Below are 17069 nucleotides of genomic sequence, written 5' to 3' on the forward strand. Positions count from 1 at the left end.
CTTTGCCCCCAAGTGCTTATCAGGCACTGAAGTTAAACGGGCATTAACCACTAAGAACAGTGACTTACCTTGCAGTAAATACGATTCATCAAGATATTTTCTTTGTGTAGATCTCATTCAGGATCTCACACCCCCTCCCCCGGCATGCATGAGGGATTGGAACCATTGACAAGCAGTGTCAGTTGAAGCCATGCCAGTAGCCAGCATTTGAGCCCGGGCTGCCGCTCCGTTCCCTCACTAACTCAGAATCAAGTAAAGAGGGTCTCCAGAGGAGCAGGGGTGGAGGGCAGCTTGTGGGATCCAAATGGTTAAAACATCTGGAAGAGCCGCAGTTGCTGCAAGGTGGGAGGAATGGAGCAGCATTCATGTTGTGCTCCCCATTAGTACCGGCCTGGACCTGGGAAGCCACTGATTCCACCAGCTGCCTAAATTCAGTGATGATTCCTGGTCAGCACATGGCATGTGAGACTGCAAGGTAAGTAACTGTTCTTCTGTCTTCAAGTCTTTGGATCCCACTTATGATGACTTGTTCACTACAGCTGGCTAAATAAGGAGTGCAGAACTGCTCACCTGAGTTTGGCATCTGGTCTAGTTGCCAAATCAGGGCATAATGCTTAGAAAAGGTTTGGGCGGGGTGCCAACGGGCTGCCCTGCAGCACACTGACATAGGAATATTTCTTAGTCTGGCTGAAGAAGTCACCTGGGATCTCATGAAGGGGACCCTAAGGGAAGGGGCATATCTGCTCATTGGTTATGGCTTGTAATGCACTGAGTGAACCACTTGGCTGAACTCTAGGAAGAGATGACCTGACCTTTCACAGCCTTCCTCGAAGCCACAAATAAATGGGGTGATTGCTGGAATGGCTCTGTCCTGGCTCTGGAACAAAGAAAGGGCTCTGACAGCAGCTGCAGTGTGATGCTTGGGCTCTCCTGGAGCTGAGTGTGGTTTGGTGAAGAAAACAGGGAAGTTGCTGGTTTGGGTCAAGTGAAACAGACACCACCAGGGTGGCACATAAGGTCTCAGCTCCAGGAAGGCAGTTTGAATGTGAGGTGACCAGAACACTTGGATGAGTGTTCAAAAGGAGGAGGGGCTCCCAAAGGCTCATCAGAACTACATTAATGTCCCTGAGTGCAGGAGGGTCCCCTTCTGAAGGGAGTGTGTGTGCATGAACCAGTCTTTGAGAGGTTTTGGAAAAGTGGGATGAGAGAACACTGTATGGGGTTGGACAGGAGGGTAGAGCACGGAAAGGGCAGCAAAATGGAACCTGAGAGTACAGCTACTCAGCTGAAGAAGACCTCCAGCAGTGCCTCTCAAAGCCCAGGGTCAACTGCCTTTAACTTGCGGGGCTCAGGCTGTGGGGCTAAAAATGTCAGTGTAGACGTTTGGGCTTGGGCTGGAAATTCAGCAAAACGGGGAGGCTCTCAGAGCCCGGGCTTCAGCTGAGCCCAAAGGTCTACCCTGATATTTTAGCCCGGCTGTGCAAGCCTGAGTCAGTTGACCTGGGCTCTGAGACTCACTGCTGCAGGTTGTTTTGGGTTGTAGCCACCCCTGAGAGAACTGATGGTGACGGCCCATGATTTGAGCAAGAGGACGTAAGCCAGACTCTTGGGAATAGGGGCTTGCACTGGAGTGAGACCGTGTGACGCCCAGATGAAAAAGCTCTTCCATGCTGAGCTGGTGGAGGGTTTCCTGGTCTGTATCAGGAGCTGCTGGACAGCCATGGACCAATCCTAGGCTGTGATGCTCAGTCAGCCAACATCTGATCAGTCACTTGTAGCACCATGAGCTCTGGGTGGAGAATTTGTCCTCAGTTCTGGGAGTGTAAAGCTGGTAGATAGGGGAGAGAAGTTAGTGGCTGTGTGGACAAAGGCAGTTAGATCTGTGAGCCAACACCCATTGTTTCATGTTCTCTGTGTATATAAAATCTCTCCACTGTATTTTCCACTGCATGCATCCGACGAAGTGAGCTGTAGCCCACGAAAGCTTATGATCAAATAAATTTGTTAGTCTCTAAGGTGCCACAAGTCCTCCTTTTCTTTTTTCAAATACTATCTGGGGAGCTATCAGAGTCACAGTGGCTGCAATCTGCCTGATCTTCCTTATCATCCCTTGGGTAGCAGAGCAGTGGGTGGAAAAGCATGTAGACTTTGGCCCATAGCCTAAAGGTACCATTAAGGCACCAATGACATTTTCAAAGTCACCTCTCAGTTGCTGCCTGACCCCTAGGTGCCTTATGTTCTGCTGCTCAGCATCGACAAAGCCGCCTAAGCCCTACCCTGCCCCTGCTGCCAAGGAGCAGCTCAGAGCCCTCTCTCAAGCTGATGTCCAGAGTATGTCTACGTTGTAATCAAACACCCACGGCCTGGCTGCATCAGCCAGCTCAGATTTGGGCTGCGGGGCTACGACACTGTGGTGCAGATGTTCATGCTTGGGCTGGACACTGAGCTCTGGCACCCCACATACGGGGGAGGGGATGGTCTCAGAGCTTGGGCTCCAGCCTGAACATCTACACTGCAATTTGACAGCTCCACCGCCTGAGCCTGAATCAGCTGATATGGGCCAGCTGTGGGTGTGTGTTTGTGATGCAGACATGTCCCCAAAGCAGGATTCCCAAATGACCTGGGAGGAGTGCCAAGCTCACCAGCAGGATCTGATCCTGTAGGCATGCTCTGAGTGCACCCAATACCTGCCAGTCCCTGCAGCAGGTGGGACAGACACATGCCACCAATAGGGTGCAGGGGAGCACAGCACCCTGCACACAAGACAGCTGGGGGCACAGAGCAACGTAGGCCACATATGCACAAGAGACAGCGAGAGCCATCGTTTGGACACTAGGGCACAGGCTACCTGCTAACAACTACTTTGGTGCCTAGGCCCCTCCCCACTCCCAAGCCTGTTTCTGCAGCATTGCACTCCAAACGCATCTTGCTGGCTTCTGAAAAAATCCCTTCATTAGGCACCCACCTCCCCATGCGCTGTCGGGGAGCCTGGGTACCTAACGCAGGTGTGTGAATTCCACTGGGCTGCAGGGCACCTGGGAGTTAGTTGTCACACTGCTGAGTGGTGCAATGCCTAAGCACCTGGGACCTTGAGAACAGCCTATGAAGGACGCTGGGCTAGCACCTGCTCTGGAGCAGAAGCAAGGACATTTGCTGCTGGTAAACAGCTCTACAGAGGGGAGCCCCCATCTGTGGAATATAGGCTTGAGAGTGTCCGTCAGGGACCATTCATAGGAGAGAGGCATCTTCTGGGCCTTCCTCTTGAGCCTCTGTCTCCTAATGTTGGTCTCGCTCTCATTGCCTTGGGAGGTCTAAGAGTCACAGCTCACGAAGGGGATCTAGGAAGAGCCACTCCTAGCGGGCGCTGGACCAGGGGGCCCACAATGGCAGGGCTAGAGCTAAAGGGATAGGATAGAGGAGGAGATGTCTTACAGGGATATCGGGGGTACTTAGGCATTCTGGAAGGATCCCTAAAGTCTGCAGGTGGTGATCAAGGGTGTGATCTGAGTTGCTCTCTCTGGGGGATCCCTGGGAGAAGGATGGGGATGGATGTCCGGAGGAGGGTCCCTGCTAGATTCTGGAGAGAAAGTGTTGTGGGCAAAGAGGAGGAGGAGGAGGAGGAATCAGTCTGTTCTGGAGGCGATGCTGACAGACTCTCCTGCTACTGAAAGTTTTAATTCTTTCTGGTGCCAGAGAAATTGGTGCAGGTGGCATTGGAACCAAGGCTGGTGTCCTAGTATGACTCCAGTATCCCTACGAAGCGTGTGGGTGCTGGTGAGAAGTCTCTGCCAGCACTGGGCTTCAGTGCTGGAGTGGACTTAGTTCTGCTCACAACAGGGTGACAAATAATTGGCCCTGCTAGCTTGCCAACGCTGCTCAGGTCTCAGGGGAAGGGAGCTCTTCTGGTTTAGAAAAGTCAGAAGGCCCATGACTCAATTTCTTTGAGTGTCTACTGTTCAAAGGAAGAGGATCAGCACCATGAGTTTCTCTTAGAATAGTGCTAGCTCTGCCCTGCCTGGGTAACTTCAGTGGGAAGCTCCCAGCTGGTGCCAAATTTGCTGTGAAGGACCGCGCATGTCTGACTGAAAGGGGTTGCAGTCCCTTTCTTGATACCAGCAGTGAACCTTCACATTCCAGTCCCGTCTTACTACTATGGAACATTGTGATTTACCCAGGAACGAATGTTTGGAGAGTTTCCAGAGTAGCCTTCATAAATGCCAATTAGCTCAAGCTAGTTAACACAATCAATTAGCTAGAGGTAAAATCTCTATCATGGACATACCCATAGGCCTTGTCTTCACTAGAAAAAACAGAGTTCTTAGTTAACACATGGTTTTAGCTAGTAGGTGGTAACTAACACCAGATTAAGGCAAGGTAGCTTGTAATTTTAACATGTGCTAGCAGGTCAAGGTAAACCTGGCTCCCTGCCAGTCTTTTACATCAACCTACTCCATGTTAAAATTACAAACTGCCTGGTCTCCACTAGGATTTTGCTTTGTGTTACCACATTTGCGAACGTCAGTTAGGAATGCACTTTTTTTCCTAGTGAGGCTGTACCCGTATTAACACAAGGGTGTTATGAAGGCTAGTTAGTATTTATACACTTCAAAGGATCTGCCATTATCTGCAAAAGTTTATCTAATTCTGGACTGTTTTGAGAAAGGTAAGAGATACTGTAGGCCTGGGATTGGTAGCTTTTGCTCACAAACCTTTTGACTGGAATGAGTTAACACATTTCAGCAAACATTTGTATTGAAATAGCCAGGAAAAAAGGTAGAGGCACGACCATATTCAAACAAAATTGTTTTATTGAGCGTGTAAATGGAAATTTCTTCATATTGCTTTGATGAAATGACAGACAGCAGCTGTAGACAAATATGCTTTTTTTTTTAAACAAATGAAAATGGATAAGGTAAAAATAAAGCTTTTTTTACTTGTACCTTTAAGCAAAATAATCACAATATATACACAAAGAAAGCTAAAATAAAGCTATGTTGAAACCAAAGCGTTTCAATCAATACATTAGATAATTACAGATTGTGTCAATAAATACCCAGTTTTTAAACTGTTTAACAGGCAAATTTTTACACAGATACGGAGAGGGGAAAAATATATATATTTACAGTACAGTGCCCTGAAGAAGGGAAAAAAAAGAACCAATCTTTTTTTTTTTTTTTTGGCACCAACACAAATAAAATGAATAAATTATAGAAAAAAAAATCCATGAAGGCAGGAATCTTTATCCCCATCATTCACTTTTAAAATGATAGATATGCAGAGAAACCTAGGAATGTTCTAAAACATAATCTTACATTAGTGCCAATAAATATAGAATGGTACCGGACACATTTTGTCAGTATTTTTGATGCCGTCTGAAGAATAGAAACGACCACCAATTAGATAACTGAATGGGATTTTCAGAATAACAAAGAAAAATTCTTGAAATCCTCCATCTGCCAGTAGTTCACGTACAATGGCCCTCCTGCATGGCAGCCAAGTCCCATCCAGCAACTCTTGCTAGGTAAGACTTGTATGCAAATGTACCATTGCTCTGCACAGCACAGGGCAGGGTCCTCAGTAAGGGTTCCAGTGTGGAAGGAATGCTGGGGGCTCAGTTAGGGTAGCCGGGGCTCCAGGGTCAAAGATGCAGGGTGTCCCAGAGACGCAAGTGGAGTCTGATGAAGTTAAATCAGACAGCACCAATGGACTCCTGAGCAATGCAACCTGCAGCTATACTGAAACCCAGCTATTAGTCACAGCTGCAAAGGGTCACAGTTCAATTTGGTTTGTTATAATATGTCCCATTTAAAAGTTGACCAGCTCAGTACAAGAGAAGATCTACAATCGACAAAATAGCTCTCCTGGTATGTGAGAATTTCCTAATTGCTGATAGCGGTGAACAACTTGCCATGCCAATTAGAATACCAAATCATCATTTATTAACGAGCAGGTACAAACCATTGTAATCTCTATAGTCTGTTATATTTATAGTTCAGCCTATGGAAGCGTTTTGCCTCAGCTTTTCATAAGGGTTTTTGTTTTAGCCTAAAATCAGTCAAACTGACACCATCTTTTCTTGCTCCGGAGTCTGCATATGATAGCCTATTCAGCAAAGCAGACACAACGGGGTTACATTCAGAATATGGGGTTGCTATATGCACAGCTTTTATTTAAAATAGCTAGAGCTGGACATTTAACTCAATGTACACCAGGCTTTAAAAAGAAAAATGTATTCCCTAGCCCCCCCTTTGACTATTGCTCAAGTACAGGTATCACTGTATCACACACAAGAATTGAATCTTTTAAACCTATTTTTAAAGCTGGTAGATTTATACCATGATATTGGGATATACAAACTAGACCAACACACATTAGTACTGTTGGCATAGGCACTTAGTGTACTGCTAAAATACAGATTATGTCCAATTATATGTACTGGCCAGTGACCTGTTTTCAGACTGATTTAAACACACATGCCTAAGAAGGCCTCTAATACCCTTTAAAATGATACTATTTGATTTCTAATTTATTTTTTAAAAAGTTGCGCCAAGTTATTCAGCTTCACTTTTTTATTGTAGATTTTTCTAAAACGTATAAAAGCAATAAATAATCCAACACCTTCATTTTCATCTAAATTTACTTGCATCAATTTATCTATAAAATGCATATAAACAGCCTGGCCCGCTGTGTTTCATAATCGTTAGACCCTTTACACTTCAGTGTCCGAAGAAGGAGCACTCAAATCAGGAACATGAGCAGTGTTGCTCTCAGAGTTCTGCAGGCTGGAAAGGTCCCCCTCATTACATCTGCTGCTGCTAATGGTTCCTCAGCATATTCAGGCACCATCATAGATCCCTGAAGATCTCATGGCCAAATCCTTAGGAAATTAAATAAAATGATAAAATAATTTATGAAGAAAGTTTTTTTTTTTTTAAAATATAGTTAGTTCATATTATTTCTTGAATAGTTTAGGGGGGTTGTTTTCCATGGCAGAATCATGGACCTCACACAACATGTATAATCCCATCCATGAAAGGATTTTTAGCTACCAAGAGGATGTTTTTTAAATTATGAAAAAACCCTAACACTCCCGCCCCCCCTGCACAAACTTCACCTGTCTTAGGCTCTTTTAGAAATGTTATACGAAGACAGAAAAGGTATCTGACAATCTCTAAAGTTAACACCTTTCTGTCTCTTTTAAAAAACAGTGTTGTCGTCTTTAGGATCTGTGCTGCTAAAGACTTTATTGCACTTCCAGGTCATTAATAAACCACAGTGCTATTCATGTACTAAAAAGGTAAAAAATAAATAAATACAGATATATTATGTAAAAAATATGATTGTACACATAATACATCTGAGGTATTACCAATTTAAATAAGGTTTCATACTAATTCAAGCTTCGGTGGCTATTTAAATTCTGGAATTTGCAATAAATAGGTGAAAATGATTATGGATATAGTGTATGGATCTTTTCTGTAAACCTCTTCAGATTTAAACATAAGCACGTCAGGCTCACTCTTATGCAAATCATTTTTCACAATAAATATGGATTCAAAAGTTGTTTTAAAAAGTTTCTGCAACACTGAATAGTTTCTAGAAGGGGCTGTTGTGTATGTCTGGCAATGTTAACAAGGAGTATTTCTTAATAAGTCTTTTTGTACAAAACACAGGTAAATTCGTACTTGAAAGTCTTCTATTTTTTTCAAATTATGAAAGTTTATAAATTTTGCACAAACAGCAAGGGAACTGATTGTAGCTGCAGTATTTCAAAGTGTCCATGTTCTATAAAGACCAAAAATAATTTGTCTGCTTAGAAAGCTTTTTGTAGTATTTTCTCCTTCCAGTGAAAGTTTGCTCAGTACTTCAGTTTTAATTTCAGTTTTCCTTCTTTTTTTAAACTTTCACCGTTTCCATTAGCGATGACTTAATGGCATCTTCTAAAAGCTGATTGTCTGTGAAAGGGACTGGGGTTTCTGGGACAGATTCAGACAAGCCAATTAGAGACTCCAGGAAACAGGTGCTCTGGTCTCCTGCCTGGGGAAAGCCAGGAAAATTAGGCAATTGAAACTGCAATGCTGAAAAGTTATCAAGGTTCTCATATTCCTTTAACGAGTTATAAAGAGGTCCTAAGTTATAGTCAGAAAATGACTGAAAAAGATCCAAGGAGTCAGAGGAAAGGCTGAGATCTGTGTAGCTCTTTGAGCACTGCTCTGCAGAGAATGACATGCAGCACGAAAGCCCATCACAGTGTGCATCAGCGGTGTCGTCTAGAAAACAACCAGCGTCCTGATTGGCATTTTCATCCAGGCATTCGGAGATGTTTGACAAATGGCCAGAGTAGTTTCCAGTGCTGAGTTTTTCAGCAGTTGTACCACACTGGTCTTCAATGTTAGCACTAAAGAAGTCAGCAGGATGGAAACAGCTCAAGTTGTCTTGGCAATTATTACTGTTGTCTTCGATGTCAGAATCATTGAAATGCAGTATTCTTGCCAGACCATCGTCATCAATATCAGACTGAGACTTATCTGATGGGACACTCTCGTACTGTTCTTCCAAATCCTCGCTCTGAATGGATGAAATCGAAGAGTCTGTCATATCACTACTACAGCTGTTCTCCCCAACTGTCTCCAGGTCCATGTTGAACTGAAATGCTGGAGTCAGTGGGACAGCTCTTTCCTCAAACACATTTTTCCCTGCCGAACAGCCAAATTGATGGAGTCTGTCCCGGAATGATGATTCGGGTTCTACATTCCTTTCACTGCTCTGCTGGTTCTTTTCCAGTTCCAGTTTCATGATGGTGTGGATAAAGTGAGTTTGCACTCTAGCCTGGTTGAATTCTACTCTTCCTTCTGTATTTCCACAGCCATCTTTCGTGCAGCCACAAGGGAACGAAGTGTGATCCATCTGCCATGGAGAAAAGATGACAACAGCGTTAGACCTATGAGATTCTACCTCTGCCTAGGTGCTGTTAGGTGCTGGGCCCATAAACCCCTGCATAATATGAAAAAGTGACTGCAAGCTATGAGGAAACCGCAAACTTCAGTGATGCTGAGAAACCATCTTCATAACAGAGCATACCAGCTAGCAGGTAAAAACAAACACTCTTTAGATGGATGGATGGATGGATGGATCTCGGTACAACTTAAGACCAAAAGAGCTGAAAAGGTCTAATGGGTAAAGCATATACCCTTTCAAAGGAAACGTGTGTGGAAAGTTTTGGACAAATAGTATAAATAGTGATATATTGATTATATCATATGCACACGTAACAAAAGCTATCATGATAGTCACTGGAGACTGATCCCAGGACCCAGGCTGGTAAAAAGCAGAGCTTCTACCATTTGAAGTAAAGGAGTAACTGCCATAACTGGCACCTGTGGTAGATTCACCCTCTGAGGACCAGCCACTACAGGGGGATGTGTAAAACGAGCTGTACAATAGGTTGCACGCTCTTCACACAGTTCCATCCCCACAGCCATGACATATAATGAATTAACATTTCAAAATCCATGGAATGCATCTTGCAGAACATATTTCAAGAGGCAAGCATCTACAAGGAAAACCTGAACACGAACTCCTAAACGGAATTACACCAAAAGGGTGATACACCAAGAGGGTGATACAGGCCTGATACAGGTGATACAGGCAATTCAGTCTGAAGTTACCTACAGGCAGAAACTTGAGGTTGGCATGCCAAACTCATCTCTTGGAGTGGGGGTGCTTAAAAATGGAGGAGGACTCTGAAGATTGGGTGAAGCTATGCACAACATCACATGCTGTAGACTGTCAGCCTGCCTTGACATCACTTCAGAATTGGGTTATGAACTAAGAAAAGCCAAGAAATCCAAAGGGACACGCTCAAGACCTAACATGAGACCTAGAAGCATTGTTTAAGTTTGTGGGCATGTGCCTCTGGTGCAGCCTTCTGCTCTACCTGCCTACTTGGTTTTGGCAAGCCAGTGGAACATTAAATATGCCTCAGTCCTGCTTTAAGTGATCAGTATGGGAGTATGGATTTCCACACATGGTGGATTTGCAGAAACATGCAAAACAGAAGGGCATCGGGACATGGACATGATTGCAAAGAAATGCAGCTCCCACTGGGCATCCCAAGGTGGGGGCTGTCCAGCAGAGGTCATGGAATTTCATCTATATTGCTACCCTCATTTTATCTTATGCTCGAGGTGTAAGAAGGGCCTAATTTTCTATGCTCCGAAATACAGATAAAAATGGTATATGTACACATATACTTTGTTAAGGCAGGTAGCCAGAGCTTAACCTGTCAATTTCAACAGTGTCCCTTTGACAGTTACAATGTTTTAAATGCAAGTTAGAATTAGCGCATTTTACAATCTGGCTTTGCTAGCAGGAGAACCTAGTCTATATACTGCGCTTGCTCAAAACTAGCTAACCTTCCCCATCTGCTTTTTTTTCCTGCTTGTATCAAGACTGCAGACGCTGCCAAAAAGCCTGGCCGCGTACATAGTTCCAGTCTGTGCAAGGACTCTTCTGATATTAAGTTTCACACTTGTCTCAGTCCCAGCCTCGCTCACATATGTCCCTAATGGATGCAAGGCACAAGGCACAACGCACAGCCTGGGTGGCACAGCAAGCAGCACGTACCTGACATTTAATGCCTGCTAAGCTACAGCTGCAGGTCTCTGGATCGCAGAACTCTTGACAGTCACAGCCGCAGTCTTCACGGGACAGGCGGATGCCGTGCAGCTCCCGTTTCTCCTCTCTGTCGATCTTCTTCACCCCCATGGTTTTGAGCAGAGCACGTCTCTTTTTGGCAGGGTAGGGCTGTAGGAAGAAGCCGTCCTCCAGCTCCACATTGCTCACATCCACGTCATCGTCGGATATGTCCTCAGTAGTGAGCTGGCTGGCCTCCTCAGACTCCGCCGTGCCATTCACGGTCAGCTGTGCCCAAAGAACAGAGGAAGGCAGAGTCACATACACTAAAGGACGCATCTCCACCTGCCAACAGGTAGCTGTACCAGCAAATGCACACTTAGAACTAAGCCACAACAACTAATATCCTCCCTCCACCCACTATTACTGCACCTTGGCCTTTCCCAAATGGGTGTCTGCCATGTGTCTTGGGAAGGGGTGAAGAGACGGTTGTGGGGAAGAATAAGAGAACAGTGACCTAAAACTGGTGACCATTAAGACCCAGAGGAGCAGAAACTAAAGGGAGAGAAGGGGACAGGTCTAGTCCTGCTTCTGAAATGCAGCAGCTTCTTGGGTGATGAGGCAGACACCTGGTAAACTGCTCAAGTGGGAAGAGGAACATTTTGGCCAAGGACACCAGGGCAAATCTTTACTCTTCTCAAGAGATATGAGACAGCCACTCAGGAACAAGCAGACAGGAATAAGGTCTCCTCTAAACACTTGGTAAGTTATTAAATTCATGGAATTCAGTTTCTTCACCTTTGGAAAACAGAAAAGCTGAGCTGCTCATCTCTACATTTGAACACATGCTTCTAGAGAATCTGGATGTGTCAAAACTGATACTTAGACCTCTGAGATGCCCCTAATGGTAAAGCGGCCATAAACTAATCATAAGCAAGGCTGCGACTTAGTCACGGAAGTCCATCACCAATTCCATGACTTCCAAAGACTCCATGACTTCAGCCAGCAGGGTCAGACGGACCTACCACAGCTCCCAGCCACCGCAAGTGAAAGGGGGGACCCCTGCTGCTCCTCGCAGCCCCAGAGACCCTGCTCCCCCCCCCCAGCAGAGAGGTGCAGTGAGGGACCCCCCAGAGCTCAGAGCCCCCAGCGGAGGGGGTCCCTGGAGCTCCCAGCCCACCCGCAGCTGCTCAGGCTCCTCATTTTATGATGGGTATTTTTAGTAAAAGTCAGGGACAGGTCACGGCTTCCGTGAATTTCTCATTATTGCCCATGACTTACTAAAAATATCCGTGACAAAACCTTAGCCTTAATCATAAGGACTTGCACCAGCTCATGATAAATGATGCCACATCTTACTACTCACCTTCCATTTTAATGCCTCCAGTTTCTCCTCTTTTAGCCGCTCCTTGAGTTTCTCCCGCCGAACGTTCTCCTGTTCCTTTGAAAATTCTGCCAGTGTAAACTGCCTGGACGAACTGTGCTTGCTCATCATCCCCAGGGTACAGCCACCACGGCTAGGCACGCTGGTGAACCCCTGGCAGCGTGGAAAGTAAAACACAGTGACCTGGTCAAACTCCACATTGTTCTTCTTTAACCGCTTGGTTTTCTTCAGGATGGATGTAGCTAGAAAGGCAGAAATGAAAAAAGGCACGTGACATACCTCTCCTATGAACAGATGCAAGTTAATGTTAAACAGCTGCAAACCACTGTAAGACTTCCAGTTAGTCTACATAAATCAACAAGTTAGTATTAGGCCAGTATCTCAGCAAACAGATCCTAAAGTGCAGTATGCAAACATTTCAAGGCAGGTGAAGGTGGTGCAAGAAATCATAGCCAATATATTTCTGCTAGCAAGGAACATTGATCAGTCTTTCTAAGAAGCAACTGCTTTTCTCCTCCTCACATTGATTTCCCCAAGGAAATTTACATTTACTTACTCTTCAAATATAGCAGAGCATAACAAAATTGTGAGTGTGAGAGAGAGAGTGAGAGATTTTAAACACCTGGGTCTCTATATGCTGTTAGCATAACAGCTTTTAGGGTACCTTGTGTTTATTCCTCAGATTCTTTTTTGCAGATCCCCAAATAGTTTGCTTGCTGCAACTTATATGGGAGAGCACACAATTACCAACAGCTGCTTTTATGGTACTTCCTTTTGCATCCACTGGGAGGAACTATGAATCTGTAGTTTATTCTCCGGAGACTAATTTGAGAGCAGCTGCAAAGATGTTAATCTTTATACAGGTGATCCCAATATAAACATTGGCAACACTACACTGTGGTTTATCTGAAACCGCTGTAACATGCTTTACGTATTGAGAAAATTTAAAAATGTTATCTCTACAGAGATACCTAGTTTTACATTGTCTAGTATGAGTCTAAATATATAACAGATCGGATCTACTAGTCTACAGGAGTAATTCCAGAATCACTCTGTTGCCCTGCACCTATCAGGACATGTAAAATGGAAGGCAAAATTGTGGCAATATTGGTTTAAGGAACTACTTTTCCTGCAACAGGAACCTGTTAGGAAGAGGCAGCAAAAGACAAAATTAGCTTGTTTGCCCACATCTCTGCCAGATTCTCATAGAAGGTGGGGGAAGTCTTAGTCAGCACAAAGATAATCAAATTTTAGAGCCCAAACCACTGACAATTATACAAACAGACCTCACATGGCAGGTGAAAAGTCTCCAGTTACTGGGGGGGGGGGGGGGGGGCATCTCTTCCCAATGACAATGGCCTCCCATCTCACCCTCTCAGCTAAAACAGCAATTTAAAAACTTGCCTTGTCTGTATATGAAAAATTGAGCCAGATTTTATTTACATCCCTCTAGCTATACTGGTATATGCCCTAGTGCAGACACACTTAAACTGGAGTAACCCTTGTTTACACTGGTTTAGCTTAAATCAGTAGTTTACCAAACCCTACTGTGGTAGGAGAACTGTATACACACCAAGTAAAACAGTAAATGTCCTGAAGGAGCTTAGAATCTAAACTACACGAGACAGAAGAAGAATTATCATCCCTGTTTTACAGATGGGAAACTGAGGCTGCAAAAAGATCCAGTGACTTGATCTTGCAAAGGAAATCACTGGCAGACTGTTCTGAACTCAGATCTCTGGATCCCAAAGCTAGGTCTGAACCATCTCCTTCCTCTCTTGATTAGAGCTACTATGGATATGGAATTGTAATGACCAGCTATAAACTCAAAGGGTGTTTGCAGACATGGGGTGGGATCAGGTGCCCCTGAAGCTTAGAGAAATGCAGAACTGGAGTTAGCTAGGCCCACTTTTAACAGTAAGCCTCATTTACCAGCGTATAAACAAACATTTCTTAGTTTAGTCTAAAGGAGCATTGATGCAGCTATGTTAGCAGCTTCTACTACACGTATCAGCAAAGCTTTCAAGATCTCACACTGATCATTGTCATCATTTTAATGACATCTTCTCACTGGGCACAGCATTTTTGCGTAATTTTGGCTTAACCATTTAAAAATATTTATTCTTTACCAGAACACCCCACCCGCAAAAAATAAAATATAAATATACTTTGCTTCCCCCCCGCCCCACAAAAAAAATTGTATTCTCATTCCTGACACTTTTTAATCGGGCCAGAGCATACAGAAAGTCCATTGTTATTTCACAAAACCCAGAGGACAAAAAAGAAAGAGGCTCTTTATTATTACATGACTTCTAATGCCTTTTCAGACCAGTGCATGTTTGTGTATGTCTGCTAAGTGGACCTTAACTGCAAGATATTTGCAGGACTCTAGTATAATTTACTTGGTAAAGCTATTTCCCTTAGCTGAAGATTGGTGCATTGTAATTTTTGGATGACAAGTGAGGAAAGATTTTGTGTGTTTCCCCAAAGCAACCCAAACTGGTAGTAGCTGCTAGGAAAACAAAATAGCATTTGTCTGCACCAGCAACAGTGTCAGTGGCAAGTTATCCGGTTTGCTTACAAAACCGTTCTGAAGTGGTTTGTATTAACTAATTAAGCCATTGGTTAATCACTTGTACCCTACTTTTTTTTTTTTTTTAAATGGCCACCTATAACTAACATTTAGGCCCCTAGGTGCCCATTTAGATATCTGAAGGTAGATTTAGGTACTTAACTTCAGGTTCCTATCTTTGCAAATTGGGGCCTCTATGCAAATTCATAGAGGCCCTAATTGTTATAAAATACTGGGGTAAACAGTTGAAGAAAACTATCCTTAAAATTCAGGCTAAGTAAACAGACCATATTTATAAAATTACATGCACCCGACTTCATAGATTCATTCCATAGTTTACAATGAATAAATCATTGTCTGCCAAGATCTTGGGAGTGACTGTAATAATCATCCACAGAGATGGTGCCATGTTTTAAAAATCCATTTGCAGAGTCCCACAGCCCCACCACTATATATAACAACATATACTGTCATGGATACTTACGAGTGAAACTGGAGGGTAAGGCAGTGCTGGGCTTGCTGTCTCCTCGGGAGTTTTCCTCGTCTGTTTCCCAACCTGAAGAGGCCGAAGAGGAGGAGAAAGGGTGAGCAGGAGGAAGAGGAGCAGTAGGTGGCATCATCCTCCAGTTCATCATACTTCCTTTTCAATACCCCACTCATGGTTATTCGGTATTTTTCATAGAACTGAAAAATAAAGGAGAAAGGAAAAATAAAGCATGGGCAACAATGGATGTTCTTCACTAGGGGTGAAATTGACTCCTGCACAGGGAGCCAACACAAATACCAAATACCACTTAAGCCTTATTTTGAGGGCTTCATTGGCATTTCAGTGGCTTCTGTGCCAGCTCTCTGCACGTGGCTAAGATTTACCCCTATGTACCTAAAGATCAGAGGGAGAGATGTTTAGGCCACCTACCTATAAGTCACACATTTGCTACCTTCACATTTGCCGGGCTGTTCCCTCACAACCTTGATAGGCAGTGGAGCACACCATGATTTCAGTTTCTACATCAACTAATTCCCACCCATGAAAGCTGTCCCTGATTTCCACCATAATGCAAACCGGTTACTACTTAAACTGCTATAGTTTTGAACACATCCAAGTCTCTCTCCCCTAATTTTGAGGTTCACATTTTTACCTAATTTACCCTACCTTCAAACCTTATTTCTGACAACTCAACTGAATTTCCTTGCAGCATTCCACCCATATTAAGACTGTACAAAAACGGTGGCTGTAAGGTTACCGCACATACACACAAAATAGATGTTCCACACATTCATTCCATCAACAGAAATGTTAATAAATTACAAGTACTACATTTTGTGCACTAAGTCTTTTATGTTAACTCCTTACCTAAATCACTTACTAGGAAGTTACAGCTCTAGCTTCTTGCTAATTACAAAAAGAAGCCAGTTTGTTGGGAACAATCCGTTGCCATGATTTACTTGCTTCAGTCCCCTGGGGGCTTATTAAATGAAGCACTGAAATACAAACATAATCAATACAAGAACAACCCTTCCTCTCAGTTTCTTTCAGATCCAGCCCACTGTTCACTAAACCATGCGTTTATTTTGTGTTATAGATCAGACAGAGTACTAATTAAAAGGCATCAAACTAATTAAAAACAAAGTTGTTCTGTACTTGTCTGGATTTCTTAATGTTGTTCATTTCTTTTTCCAACGTTTAACTCACCAAACAACTTCACATTTAATCCTTTAGCATCTTTGGAATAAGAATTTCTACAACAAAAAAGACACTACACTTTTCATATACACCGGCTGAATCATATCACATATCCACTATCTCTACAGCTTCAGAATCTACTGAGTCAGAACACGGTTGGGGAGAATGCTGTTTGGACCAAAGACCTTTTCTCCCTATAAAACCCTAGATACAACATACTGGATGGATGTCTCTCTATTTTAATAGAAATCACCACTGGTCCATTTAGGTTTGAAGCGGGTGAGCATGTAACCAGACATCATGACAAGATTATGCTCAAATAAATTTGTTAGTTTCTAAGGTGCCACAAGTACTCCTTTTGTTTTCATGACAAGATTATTACTGGAAGACTGACTCACTATGATTCAAACCAGTGCATTTGTGTATTTATCAGCACAAACATGTGAGCTACAAACATGACAACCCAGAGCTAGAGTTCCAGAAACTTCCTTGGCAAGGAAATAGGTGCAGTTTATGAGAATCACCCACTCTCTTACTGAGGGAGGGATGATACAGTGGCTCCAGTCACTTGGCATGACACAAATACGGCTGCTTCTTAGTAAGCAATTTTAGCAGCCAATGAAACTAAGAGGCTATTATCAGAAAGTGTCGCTGAATGATAAGAATGCAACTTGATCCAAAGTCCACACAGCCAAACACAGCTGACATGGGAAGCAAGACAAGCAGAAGGATGCTGCCCCCTCCCCTCCCCTTTTCCAGATGCCTTACAAAAAAGGTCTACAATTAAAATAAAA

General features: G+C 43.7%; 1 protein-coding gene across 1 annotated transcript; it reads right to left on the reverse strand.

Moving 5' to 3' along the window:
* Positions 1-4790: 4790 nt before the first annotated feature.
* On the reverse strand, positions 4791-15275 carry CSRNP1 (cysteine and serine rich nuclear protein 1). Its single transcript, XM_038392724.2, is given in 5 exon segments — positions 4791-8907; positions 10627-10923; positions 12002-12261; positions 15076-15175; positions 15177-15275. Coding segments are annotated over 5 exon segments (1743 nt in total). The 5' UTR covers positions 15252-15275; the 3' UTR covers positions 4791-7896.
* Positions 15276-17069: the final 1794 nt, after the last annotated feature.

This window comes from Dermochelys coriacea, chromosome 2 (genome assembly GCF_009764565.3).
Source record: "Dermochelys coriacea isolate rDerCor1 chromosome 2, rDerCor1.pri.v4, whole genome shotgun sequence".
NCBI lineage: Eukaryota > Metazoa > Chordata > Testudines > Dermochelyidae > Dermochelys > Dermochelys coriacea.